This window comes from Cyprinodon variegatus, unplaced genomic scaffold (assembly GCF_000732505.1).
Source record: "Cyprinodon variegatus isolate N-32 unplaced genomic scaffold, C_variegatus-1.0 Scaffold77, whole genome shotgun sequence".
Classification (NCBI taxonomy): domain Eukaryota; kingdom Metazoa; phylum Chordata; class Actinopteri; order Cyprinodontiformes; family Cyprinodontidae; genus Cyprinodon; species Cyprinodon variegatus.
Window position 1 is genome coordinate 1,499,429 of NW_015150530.1, and position 14,097 is coordinate 1,513,525.

The 14,097-nt window shown below is 38.2% G+C and overlaps 1 protein-coding gene across 5 annotated transcripts in view; it reads right to left on the reverse strand.

Annotated features, from left to right (window-relative positions):
- The window catches only part of lipe (lipase, hormone-sensitive), a 38,173-nt gene that overhangs the window by 7,034 nt on the left and 17,042 nt on the right, over positions 1-14,097 (reverse strand). For all 5 annotated transcript variants that reach the window (XM_015372909.1, XM_015372907.1, XM_015372910.1 and 2 more), the window contains 3 exons: positions 5,587-5,731; positions 3,807-4,034; positions 2,318-2,518 (listed from right to left, as the gene is read on the reverse strand). In XM_015372909.1, the coding sequence (XP_015228395.1) occupies positions 2,318-2,518; positions 3,807-4,034; positions 5,587-5,731 (574 nt within the window). The remainder of the gene's footprint in view (positions 1-2,317; positions 2,519-3,806; positions 4,035-5,586; positions 5,732-14,097) is intronic.

Consider the following 14,097-nt stretch of genomic DNA (forward strand, 5'->3'; position numbering starts at 1 on the left):
TAGTGTTGGTGTCGTCACATAAAACTCCAAAAAAACTAACTTTAAAGTTTGTGTTCATAAAGTGACCAAATATGTAAAAAGTTCCAGGGTCATAAATTAACAAATTTCTCCAATGTGAGATCAAGAAGTTTCCATTAATTAATTAAATAGTTTTGTAATGCACTGCAGCATGTTTAGCTGGGATTAACAGGAGTTGGAGAGCCAATGAAAAATGAAGAAAAAGCAACACAGGATAATAAAGTTACTCCATCAGTTCTGCTTTTTAGACGTCCTCTGTTTGACAGCTAACAGCTTAGTTGAAAATGGGAGCAGATCAGGTGAAAGATATAGGAAGTAGGAGGAGGAAATCCAGAAAGAGCCTTCAGTGTGATATCATCTACCCGCCCTGAGCTGTCGAGACACCACCATTTGCCGTCACGCCTGGTCTACCTACAAAGCGCGAACCAATCTCCTATTTTAATAATGAACCACCTCAGCAGCACGATGCCCTTCTATTAATACGCCCCCACCTGTGACACTCCCATTAGATTCGGCTTGCAGGCTGTAAGATTGTCACCCAACTAAGGTGACACCAATAAAATTACTTTTCCTCTTCAGATTTACTGTGGCTCTAATTAAAAATTACCGTCAAGGCTCTGATATGAATGGAGCTACAGGATTATTACTCAACAGATTGGATGAGGCCATAATTGGTTAGTTGGATGCTGTAGAACAGGGATCCACATCATTGACCTCCCTCCACTGGAGCTGTAAATAAACTTCAGTAGAGTAATGTTGTTTAAAGAGACTGAATAAGGCTGCAGAAAATGTAAGCAGCAAGAGGCTTTGGTTTCTCCTGACTGTGTGCAACTAAACACACCATAAACTATGCCCTTAATTCAAACAGCCTCTCTAAACCTGACATGAATCACAGGAATTCAGAGCTTTTACACATATGTCAATTAGAAATTTGCAACTTTTCCAAAATTGTCTTTCATGTACTTCCATTGTACAAAAATATAAAAGGTCTACATATGTTGGTAGGTGCTAATGCACGATAAATGATGAAAGGAGCGGCAAAGACTTGTGTGATACAAACTCCAAAACACGGGGGAAAAAAACATTTGCAACAGAAACAATAAATGCTGCAACGGTAAACAAAATGCCACAAGCAAAAACAAAAATGTTGCAATCACAGAAAGATAATAATGCAAACAAGCTTGTTTTTATTGCTCCAGACCACTAGAGGCTGCTGAACAAATAACAAACCATATCAGACCAGGCCACATGTACAAACAAGAAGTTAAGATTAAACAAAGTAAAAAAAAAAAAAAAAGTTAAAAAAAGTTGGAGGAAGAAATGGTTTCTTATCTTTCAATTCCTTTTCAAACAAATGTGTACATTATTACAGAATAAAAGCAGTTTTTTATATGCTGAAAAAAATAATGCAACTGTTTTTGCATCTAATTAATTAATTAGTAAATTTAACACCATTGTTGTTTTATGTCCTACTATGCTAACATGAAAAAAAAAATTGTTAAAGAAAGTAAATAAGATTGAGTAGCCTAAATGCCTAAAAAAATGGTTGTTATATTTGTTTCAGTGTAGTTTAAGCTAGACTCTGGTCCAATATGGTTTGTCGTTTGATCGACTCCCTCTAGTGGACTGGAGTACTTCCGTTTTCTGAGCCAGTCTGCTGTTGTTTTTATTATTTGAATCGTTTCCTTTCTGTGGTTGCACCATTTTCTTTTTTTGAATGATTTTGTTGATCGCGGGTTCTTGCTCAGTAACTGAGATTTTTTTTGTTGGCAGCGTTTTTCTGTAGCATTTTTTTTTTGTGTATTCTCATGTCTACATGACATATTTCTGCAGCTTGCTTTGCCGTTTGCTGTATGTTTGCACCTGTCAACCACCATAGAGTTATGGAAGCCACAAAAACAGCAAAAGGTAAAATAAAAAGAAGGAAGGGCCCGGGAAAGGAAGGCAGAACAAAAGAGATTGGATTATGAAAGGAAGGTTGGAAGAACACAAAAATGGAAGCAAAGAAGGGAGGATACAGGAACGAAAGAACACAAGCAGGGAGGAAAATGAAAGATGGATGTTCACAACATTTTGATAACAGCAAAGGGAATTAAGTCTGGAAATACTTATTTTCTTTTTATTTTATACCTTCCAGACTGCATAGGAATCCTTCAACCATAACTCAGAGTTACTTTCTAAACTATTACAGCATGAATTGGAGAACTTTTAATGAAGTAGCTGCAATAATAAAACCCTTATTTATGCTTTAAATGTTTCCCCTTATTACACTCCCAACACACACTAACACAGAACACACCGGTTGTGGGCGTATCGGCGGCTGCTGGTGTTGTCTCGGCAGCTGTGTTGGAGGAGGCTGACGCTCTGCTGGGATCCAGCAGAGATTGGATCCAGTTGGAGGCTCCCTGTCGGAAATCTCGCAGCAGCAGCGCCGTATCTCTCCTCACCAGGCTCAACGTGCTCACTTTTTCTACCTGCTTCTCAGGCTGCGGCTCATTACCTGGAGGAGGAGACGCCAGCAGAGAAGATGGCAAATCAGCAATGACAGGAAACGCATGATCCAAGAGAGAAAAATGGCTTTCCAAGGAGATTCGATGCTGCTACCAAATTACAGGCAGTGATTCATATATGTGACAAGGGAAGGGAAGAGAAAAAACGGTTTCAAACAAAAAATGAAAATAAAGGTGCAATACAGGGAATATGGCAATGTTTCACCTTGTGTTCTGCCTCTTTACAGATGTCTATAGTTTGATGCTGTTTTTCTTTTTTAAGAGATGAATTAATCAGAATGGAAAGTGAAAATAAACAGCACAGAGAGGAGAACAGCTTGATGAGTTATGGGAATTCTACAGCATCAAAAGTTTTATCCTTGATCGAGTTTCACATATTAAGGCAACTTCAGTCTGAGAATTTAAAGTGCATTTTAAAAAAGTACAATTAGAGGGAAGAATGGAGGTTTTATGATAAAATATATTCTCATAAAATTAAATAGAACAAAGTCAGCAAAAGATTGATCAAACTTTTGTCCTTCATTTCTTTAGATTCTTTCACATGCTGCATCTTTCTAATGTTTCTGATCCAATAGAGGACATGAAAAACCTACATGTTTGTAGAAAGAACACATTCAGGGTTTATCGGACGTTTGCCTTTAGAACTAATTTAATCCTTGATGGCAAAAAACTGGACAAGGTGTCAGAAACAGTCCTCAGCGATTTGGTTCAAAAAGACGTGTTGGCTTCACACAGCATATTATGCCCCACACTATTACACGCATCTATGTCTACGGCTACAGGACTGGATGATGTTGATTTACCCATCTTTTATCGTCCACCCATAGTCAGCTTTTGCATGTTAGAATTTTCTAACTAGAATTTTCAGTTTCTATAGCTTGTTTTTTGTTTAGAGGTTGTATCTATAATGTCTGATAGTAAGAAGCGTTTATTCAAGCTACTGTACCTTTCAGTCTTCTCAAAACATCTGACATTAAAGAAGCATTGTTATCACCATAAGTGTTTATTACAGAATATTTTCTTTTTTCTGAATAGCCTTTGTGACACATGTACAGAATATCTGCAGTTTCTGAAGCGATCAGACCGGCTTATCTTGCCAAACCAACCATATCAGTTTCAAAATTACCTTAAACCTCTTTTCTTAATCGTTTCCAACCTGAGTTAATCATCTTTACCAGGTTTAGGTGCCTAACTACATTCCTTTAAACAGGCCCTGAAACGATTCTCATTGTAACCATGAGTAACAGAGTTAACGAGTAAAAACAAACACAACTTTACCTGCGTAGGCACTGAGACACCTGGAGAGCACGCTGAGCGGCAGCAGGGGGTCCATAAGTGTGAGCAGGCGGGAGGGCGATGCGTAGGCCGTCAGCAGCGTAGCCGGGTAGGCCGCCACGATGCCATCCGGCATCCGCACACCAGACGCAGCGGCACGCATCGAAGTGGTCACACATAGGTTGCCTCCTGCGCTGTCACCGGCCAAACACACTCTCTCTCCAGTCCATCCTGTAAAGATGAAAATATTCATTAAAGAAAGGATTTAAAAACAGAAAGTCCAGATTATTTTAAAGATCTACAAAGTGGCAAAACATCAGATATGATGGAGCTGCTAACAGATGTTTTATTGTTCACTGTTGGATTTTCTGTAGTTAAAACATCAACTAGACGACTTGATCATCACGGTTTATTGGACACCGTTTGCAGGAACATATAAAGTGACACACTGGAAGCTTCACATGGCAGGAAAAGTTTCTTTTTATGATTATATTTTCACTAAACTTTACTAAAGACAACTTCATTTTTTTCTGCTGATCTGAGTTCAAATTTTAATTCAGTTTTTGTTTCCTTCATTGGCAAATAAATTAAAGCACATTGAATCTTACTCTGTATCTATTATCTCTGATCATTTGAGTCATGTTAAATAGTTTAATAGCAAACAGTTTTTTTTTCTACTAGTAGAAACATTTTCATCATCATACTCTTTTGCATTCTGGGGACTTTTCTGAATTTCAATACATCTCATTACTTTGTTTTAAAGGCAGGAGGATCAGAGAGTTGAAACTTTTTTTTCTTTCCTATTAACTCCGCTGTGCTTCAGAAAATATCTCAGTATTCACATCGTCTCTCAATCTCCTACCAACATTCATGACTTTGTTTTCACTTTGACATGCACTTCCACTAGGAAACCTAACACTGATCAAAAAGTCTAGCTTCTTTATTAAACTCAAACTTCATCAAGGTCAGTCAACTTAGTTTCCAGAAGAATCTCCAGAAAACTAATAGAATCAGAGCTAATTTGAAACCAGTTTTATGCATCTGATGCGACAGAGGTAACATTAGCTTAAGTTAGAAAGTTGGCTTTATTTAGAAAATAAATAAAGAGGAATAAATTAGGAAAACTACACAAAGTGATATAAACTTTTCGAAGACAGCTACCAAAAAGATAATTATAATAAGACCGGAGAAACATTAATAAGATATGATGCTCCTAAAACAACAAACCGATTAATCACCATAGTACAAGCTTTTGATACTAAATGTGTTAAATGTACTAGAAGAAGTGATTGCTGACAAATTTTTCAATCATCTTTCAAGAAACAACTATTTTTCTATCAATTTAGATACTATTAGGACCAAACATCCCATAGTTGGCCTTAATCAACTATAAAGCATCTATAAAACTATAATATTGTCCTTAATTTTTTTTTTTATTTTAAAACAATTAAATATTTTCAACAAAATATTTAATCCTCGTCATCGTTAACGAAAATAACACTGGACAAACTGAACTTTTTAGCTTGGTAAAATACATGTTTGTTGATGCGTTCAGCTATAATTTATAACTTTTTAAATTTTGATTATAGTGCTGATATTATTTTAACCTTTATACTGCATGGAGAACCACACTTGTGACTAGCATTTTGGCTAACTAAAGCACTTTTATACCCAACTTTATTTTTATTTTTTTTTAATGATGCCTCTTACAAAAAGAAAAATGATTATACATACTGAATTACATAACCATTAGTATTGTATTTAACGTGTGAGATGCATGTACCAAGTAGATGGTGGTTTCTTAAAGCCCAACAGTAGGCATAGAAACATTCCTCCAGTGCCCGTGGGAAGGGGGCTTCAGGGGCCAGAGAGTAATCCACTGACAGGATAGGAACACCAAGATCCTGGGACCAGCTCTTCAAATAAGGCTGAGCAAAAAGATAAAAGCAGAGAGGTAAGAGGATAATAAAAAAGAAACATAATGTATTTGCTAAATTTATTAGAAACTGCAGCGGTGGACTGCAGCCAGGATGAAGGCATAAGGATAAAATGAACATTAAGTGTCCCTCTGATCTCATTTTTCTGCTTTTTTGGCTTCCAGAACAGACAATAACAGACAGAGGCGAGAGCTGCCCTCACAGTCCCCTCCATTTGCCCATTTTTAATACAGTAATAAATGCAGCTACTTGTCCTACTTTGCACTGTGTGAAGAAAGCCAAGATGGTGCTGTAGATTTACAAGGAGGGTCTGTAAAAACGGCCAGAATGCCGAGTTCTTCTCTTTTTGCCGATTATAGTCAGGTTAAATGTTTACTGTGCTCACATAGTGACCCTGATATGTGAAAACGCCTGTGCTCTCTTACCTCCATCTATCTTTAACGCTTTCAGACTTGCTGTGGCAGTGCTTTTCGTCAAAGTGAAAGATCTTTACTCAAACTGCCAGGGAAAATGAAGGTGTGTGCACGTCGGAATATCACAACCCCAACTTGTGATTTAGCATGAATAAAAAATAAATAAATAACATAAAAAAAAACAGCAGTCAGCTTGGGTTGTTTAAGCCCTAATCTGTCACACTAAATCATGGATCTGAGCAACAGAAAAGTCGGTGAGTTTGCAGAATGAGAGCAGCTTTGATTTAGAACGGTGTGTGCGAGTCGGTAAAAGGTATTCCTAAGGTGAGGATGAACAACATCTTTCACTGACTGAGAGCCTACAATGAGCTACAACATGCAGCCGAGTGTGTGGCACAGTTGTCAGTCAGGGCAGCACATCAGCTGAATACCAATAAATAAATAAATAAATAAAATGCTGTGCAGGCATAACACACAGGCCAGCGGGGAGAGAGGAGATGTGTATTCTTGTTGAGGTGGGATTGAAGCTGTTTAATTTTACATAACCTTGGAAACTCTTGGAAACGTACTCTTCTTGGGTTCCCAAAGAGGGAATTAATGAGAGCTCTGACTCACTTTAAGACAGGCAGAGCTGTTAATCTACAATCCTTTAAAACGGCTCCCCGACACTTGATGCTCTGCATAAATTGCTGAAGCTGCAGACGTTACAGCCGTTTCTGATCACAGCTTTGCTGCATACTGAAACCCGCCGCTGGCTCCAGCAGCTGAGGTAAAGCTGTGTACTCTGCTAGAGGACAGAACAGTTGTTGGCAAGGAGATGAGGGAAAACATTTGGTTTTGATTCTTAGACAAACTTTTCCTTTCTCAGCTCTCCCTTAAGGGTCCTTCCACACAGGAAATCGGACAGCAGACAGAGACAAAGAAAAGAAAAAGATTAGAAAAGAGGGAAGCATGTGGTGCCGAAATGTGACAAGAGGGGACATGAGGAAGGATACAGAGTGAACAAAGAGCATTTCTTAGCTTGTGGCTAGATGGTAGTAAAGAAGAAAAGAGTGAAGGACAGTCCAACAAATTTCCCTTCAGGATTTTGGGTCATTCCTACTTTCTTAATTCGACATGACAGCGCCCTCCCTTCACCCTTGTGATCACTCTCTCTCGTTCACAAGTTACCATGCAGCTGCAGACCAAGGATGCTCATGTCTTTTGCAATTTCACAGCTCCTTGTCTTTTATGTTTTAACAGCTGTAAGCAGCTAAAGACCCCAAATAGACACAGATGGCCACGTCTGCAGAGGATGAACAGGATCAAATCACTGGGGATACAATAGTCTCTTTCATGACAATGAATTGGGCAGGTAATTAATGTGCTGCTCCTGCAGAGTTTCATATAAAACATGCTTCAATCAAATGTATTAAAGTAGAGATAAACTGATTCGATATCAACATGTGTATCTGTCCTGATGCAGAAAATTTTACACCAAATATCAGTAAAATGGGCTGGATCCACAGTGGAAGATCTCCTGAACAGAATATTTAAAATATATATAGTCCATATCAACCCTTACAGCTGCATATTCGTTTTTTTTAGGTTAACAAGATTTACTGTATTTATGACCTCCTTTTTTCGATTTATAATCTGAAGTTGCCTTTTGGGAAACATATATGTTCAGTCATACATAGCATAATTGCTGGTAAAGAAGAGTCTGAAATGTTCAAGCTAAAATATTTTTCCAACTTCTCTTTTAAACGTTTTAAAAAAACTGATATTTTGCTAAGATTATGTGTAACAGCGTTTGCCATTTTTAAACCAGTTTCATTCAGGAGCCACAGGATGCAAAGTACAGAGCTGCTTTGTCTGTTTGCTGCACATAGTATTATCAGCTGGCTGAAACAAAGCGTCTAATGCAAAGGTGATCTTTTTGCAGCATTTAGGATTCTCAGCTAAAAACCTTTATATCAAAGGATTTCTCTTTCATCATTCACATGTTTGTTGTTTGTTATAAATCCATAATGACTAAGACAAACATCTAGTTGCTGTTAACATCTAGTTGCATTTTCACAAAGAGAGGGACACGTATCCAGTGAAAAAGGAAGAATCGAGAAAAAAAACAACCTTGCTCATTTGATTATTAAATTGCAGCATGTTTTTCTGATTGTTGAGCTGTTTAAGATAAAAAAGAAACATGATTTGTTTTTTTGTATAAAAAAAATCAACAAAAACACCTGAAGTTTGGCATCTAACCCCGAAATCCCACATCCTCTGTAAAGGGCCCTGCTCCGCTCCAGACGGCCTGAGCAAAGCAAAGACTACAGCCTCCGCTGTTCCTTCCGTCATGCTCCGCTCTGACTTCCTCAGAGCATGAGGAGAGCATGTGCGCTATTATTGTTAAATTCATAGGTGAAAAACATGCAGAAATGAATGATCAATTCAAAATGATATAATAAAAAATCCCCATCAGCATCCAGCATATGTGCAGTTTCTGCCCAAATATTTTCTTAAAGTTATCCCTGTTATTTTTGTAAGAGGGATAACTTGGATCATACAAAATTGGCTTGTATGAACTATGTTTGTTCTCTGATTCCCAACTCAGCATCTCTTCATCCATGCCTGCGATAAGAGGTTTATTTTGGAGTTGGCACACTTGGAAGCTGCTTTGACTGGATTTGATTTAACTTTTAAACCTCTATGTATAAAATAAATATTTTGATCGAGGTGAGAAATCTGCTTCCTGGAATGTTGAAGTACCAATAGATTGCAACCAATAATTTAAAAAACGGTCTTAGTTTTTTGGGGAATATATAAACTGTAGTTACCGATCTGTCGTTATATTTTAATTATACAAACCGGATCTTCTCTACGTTCTTTTTCCTTTTTGGTGCGACTGCAATTGCGAATCTTGACCTGGCCGGACCCGAGAGGAGCAAAGAATAACTCGGCTCTGTATATTGATGGTGAAGGACGGAGAAGATGTACGTGGACAATGATGTACGGAGGAGTAGCGATGGATGTGGAACAGTTCTCACTCATTAACATGACTGCAAGTTCTCCGCAAGAGGTACGTGAGCATGGCGGAGCTGTGACGGAGTATGGAAAGAATGTGCTTAATACATTTCAACCCCAATATCTAAAGCTTTTTTACAAAAAGGAAAAACTATTCTGATTGAAATGTATCTGTCACAAAAAACATCAACTATCTCTGTGTGAAAGATAACAAGCAAGATACGTCAGTCTATTTAGGATCCATTGTTTTAAAACAACAGCAGATAAACTATGATAAAGCAGCAGATTGCAGAGTGGCTGTCAGACCAATAAGCAGATTAAAACTGCAACCATAATCAGTGTTTATTACTTATCTCCCTTTATCAAAATTGAAATAATAAATAAATAAAATCACTAAAACTATTATATCACAAATTATTAATATAACCAGAATATTTTCTTTACTACAGGAATCTGATCTGGAGCCATATGTGTCCCTGTCCAGAGCGGCGAACAGAACCCATAACCAGAAGCAGCAATATGATCCACAGACAAAGGGGCATTTCTGTGTGCACTCTGTCACCAAATAAAGCAAGGACAGTGGTCTAAGTCTCAATTAAGTTTTCATAGAATAATTACAGCAATAATTAGCTTAGCAGGTCATTACATGCAGCACTACTGACAGAGAAAGGCAACCAATTGCCCCTCTGCTGTCAACTTGTATCTGTCATTTTAATTATCTGGAGTTCAATACAATTAGTCTGAGTAAACACTATTGAAGGAATACAAAGGTGAATTAGGCTGGATGACTGCTTTAATGATACCCGCTCAAATCTGGGAAGAGCAACAGCAGGGCAGCTTGTCTGCAAAGACGAGTGATGATTTCTGTATTTCATATGTGTTGAAATAATTTATGCTAGTAAATAAATTAGTGAAATTAATGAAAAATAACTTTACAGTTTGTGTTTGAATTGAGGACAATAACTTTTTTATTTATTTTTATTATTAAAGTGTTTGCAGCAGCATCACCTCACCTCATGGGATTTTGAGGTCTGGGCCACAAAGCCTCCCCCATGGAAGTGGATCAAAATGCAGGGAGAAGAAGGGAGGCGCTTGGTCTTCAACCCCAGGGATAGAGAAATAGCACCTCCCTCAGATCGACACAGAGATAGCAGGGTTTCACTGTCCTAGAGAGAAAAAGCCATAAGATTAACATTTTTTTTCCCCTTCTAAACATCATGGTTTTCTTCATAATCTTTGCCCAACACAAATAAAGTGTATGCATAATGTATGTGCTGCACACAAAGTTAAGTTTCTGAGCTGATGTTTTTGCTACTAGAGTTTTCAGCAGTGCTCCTCAGAGAGCCGGATTAGCTGGTTGCTCTGAAGCAGCCCGTTGCCAACCTATCCTGTGCCAGCAGAACTGCACAATAATTCTCATTTATCTACAGGAACAAACATCTTGGACGGCTGTAGACTTGGATTCTTTGAAAATAAAACAATACAGTCACGTTAGGGCATTATCACTAGCTTAGGATGTTTGCTAAAAGTATTTCTTGGTTTAAACGCAGTGAACAAAAAGGAAGATCAAAATTGAAAGGAGGCTGGATGTCGCCTGAATTCATTAAAATGATAAGTGGTAAAAATGACTGTAAAATTTCAACCAAAGAGAAATTTGGCTTAAGGATTAACAGGGTAGTTAAATACTGACTTAAGTACCTGTCCTTCACGCAACTCATAAGATATGAGTCTCATCTGAACAGGAGCAGTGCCGATGTGCGCAGAAGGTGGCTTTATCGTTACCGACGTTCTGTGGTTGGCAGCTAGAGGAAGATCGAAGGCCACAGGAGGAACAGAGAGCGCTCTGTTCACCTTGACTTGAGTAGAGGTCATACTGGCAAGACTCTGGAGGAGGAAGCAACAGCAAATACAGACCAATAAAGACGGGTAACGGGAGAGAAACTGGATGAATAAATCATAAATAACCAAAGATCCAATTCATTTCTTCCATTGTTAATTATGCCCTCTAGGCAAAAACACAGAGACAGAAATGTGATATCTCATGTGGATTACAGATGCCTTAGCATGTGAACATGTGTGTAATAAGAAATATTAGCAGAATACCCACCGACAGAACCTCCGTCTCTGTGATGTTCCAGAAGGCCTTCCAGAAATGAACATCCAGGTTCTGAGTGATCCGTTCGAACTCTGCCCCTCTCAGCTCCGGGTCTATGGCGTACTTCCCAGAGGTAAAAAAAGAGCTGGCTGCCACACCTGGGAAAAGGACGAAGGCGAACACATGGGGAACATAGATGGATGAGTTCATGTGAAGCACAGAGCAGGACCAGAATAATGAAAGGGGTCAAATATGTAGGAGCAAAAACAAAGGGAAAGAACCAAAAACATAGAAATATGCAGGAAGAGTGACTGATAATGTAAGAAGAAACGTTAACAAAAAAGTAACTAGGACTCAACAAACATCAGAAATAGAGAAAACAAAGAGCTGTTGCGCCTAATTTAGTGAAATGTATCATTGTGGCAGAAATAAAAAATAAAACTCTTGTTCCAACGCCAGCTTGTAAAAAAATGTCTCCTAATGCTTGGAGTTAATGTGATGTTTACTGTGGGTCATTTAAGAAAGGATAGGGATATACAGTACAGGTACATCTCAACATCTCATCAGTTTTAGTGATTCAGTATAAAAATCTATTTCTGCTATAGGAGCTTTGAATGAATTTTTCAATTTACCATGGGATGAACTATTCTTGAATTTAATTATTAACATTTAAAGACCTGAATATTGTGTAAAACCTGTAAGATTAGATTTTTAAAACATGAACTTTAGTTTATGGCCTTCACAACCACCACCCTCCATATAAAGAGGGCAAGAGGTCACTGCTAAAGAAAACAGTACTTCTTATTGCCGCTTTCCAGGATATTTAGTGTTGAGAGGAAGAAAAAAGTGTAGCAGAAAGTAAAAAAGAGTAACCACAGCATTGAGAGAATTAGAAAAGCAAAATCAACTGAACACCTTAAAGAAGATCATAAGCTAATAGCTCACAGAGCCAGGTTATCCGCTGCTGTTTGCTGTGTTTCATTTAACAGCACTCTTCAGAGCACTTTATTTTAATTTCCCACAAGCTGTATTAAGAAGTCGATACGGTTATTAGTACCACTACCTGCGTTAATGATCATATCACTGTTTTTAAACAAACATATTTACCATGAACGTGCAGAAAACCTAGCTTTGCTAAGAGAAAGTTAGGAGACCNGATTGCAATTGCGGATCTTGACCTGGCCGGACCGGAGCGGAGCAAAAAATAGCTCGGCTCCGTAATTTGTCGGCGACGGACGGAGAAGACGTACGTGGACGGAGACGTGCGGAGGAGTAGCGGTGGATGTGGAACAGCTCTCATTGATTTCCATGAATGACGAGCGCACCGCACGACGTACGTCAGCGGGGCGGGGCGGAGCGGAGCGCTGACGGAGTATGTGGAATCTGGGGGTAAAGGGCCCTGCTCCGCTCCAGACGGCCTGTGCAAAGCAAAGACTACAGCCTCCGCTGTTCCTTCCGTCATGCTCCGCTCCGACTTCTTTAGAGCTCGAGGAGAGCATGTGCGATATTATTGTTAAAATCAAAAGGTGAAAAACATGCAGAAATTACAGCATAATTCAATATGACATATTAAAAAAAAACATCAGCACCCAGCATATGTGCAGTTTCTGGCATATATTTTCTTAAAGTTATACCTGTTATTTTTGTAACAGGGATAACTTGGATTATACAAATCCTGGCTTGTATGAACTATGTTTGTTCTCTGGTTCCCAACTCACCAATAGATTGCAGCCAATAATTTAATTAAATGGTCTTAGTTTTGGGGGGAATATATAAACTGTAGTTACCAATCTGTTGTTATATTTTAATTTGACAAACCGAATCTTCTCGGCGTTCTTTTTCCTTTTTGGTGCAAATGCAATTGCAGATCTTGACCTAGATGGACCCGAGAGGAGCAAAAGTGCTCAGCACGACGTACGTGAGCGTAGCGGAGCGGTGACACAGTATGTGGAATCTGGAGGTAAGAATGAGCTTAATACATTTCAACCCCAATATCTAAAGCTTTTTTACAAAAAGGAAAAACTATTCTGATTGAAATGTATCTGTCACAAAAAACATCAACTATCTCTGTGTGAAAGAAAACAAGCACCATGTGTCAGTCTATTTAGGATCCATTGTTTTAAAACAACAGCAGATAAACTATGATAAAGCAGCAGATTGCAGAGTGGCTGTCAGACCAATAAGCAGATTAAAACTGCAACCATAATCAGTGTTTATTACTTATCTCCCTTTATCAAAATTGAAATAATAAATAAATAAAATCACTAAAACTATTATATCACAAATTATTAATATAACCAGAATATTTTCTTTACTACAGGAATCTGATCTGGAGCCATATGTGTCCCTGTCCAGAGCGGCGAACAGAACCCATAACCAGAAGCAGCAATATGATCCACAGACAAAGGGGCATTTCTGTGTGCACTCTGTCACCAAATAAAGCAAGGACAGTGGTCTAAGTCTCAATTAAGTTTTCATAGAATAATTACAGCAATAATTAGCTTAGCAGGTCATTACATGCAGCACTACTGACAGAGAAAGGCAACCAATTGCCCCTCTGCTGTCAACTTGTATCTGTCATTTTAATTATCTGGAGTTCAATACAATTAGTCTGAGTAAACACTATTGAAGGAATACAAAAGTGAATTAGGCTGGATGACTGCTTTAATGATACCCGCTCAAATCTGGGAAGAGCAACAGCAGGGCAGCTTGTCTGCAAAGACGAGTGATGATTTCTGTATTTCATATGTGTTGAAATAATTTATGCTAGTAAATAAATTAGTGAAATTAATGAAAAATAACTTTACAGTTTGTGTTTGAATTGAGGACAATAACTTTTTTATTTATTT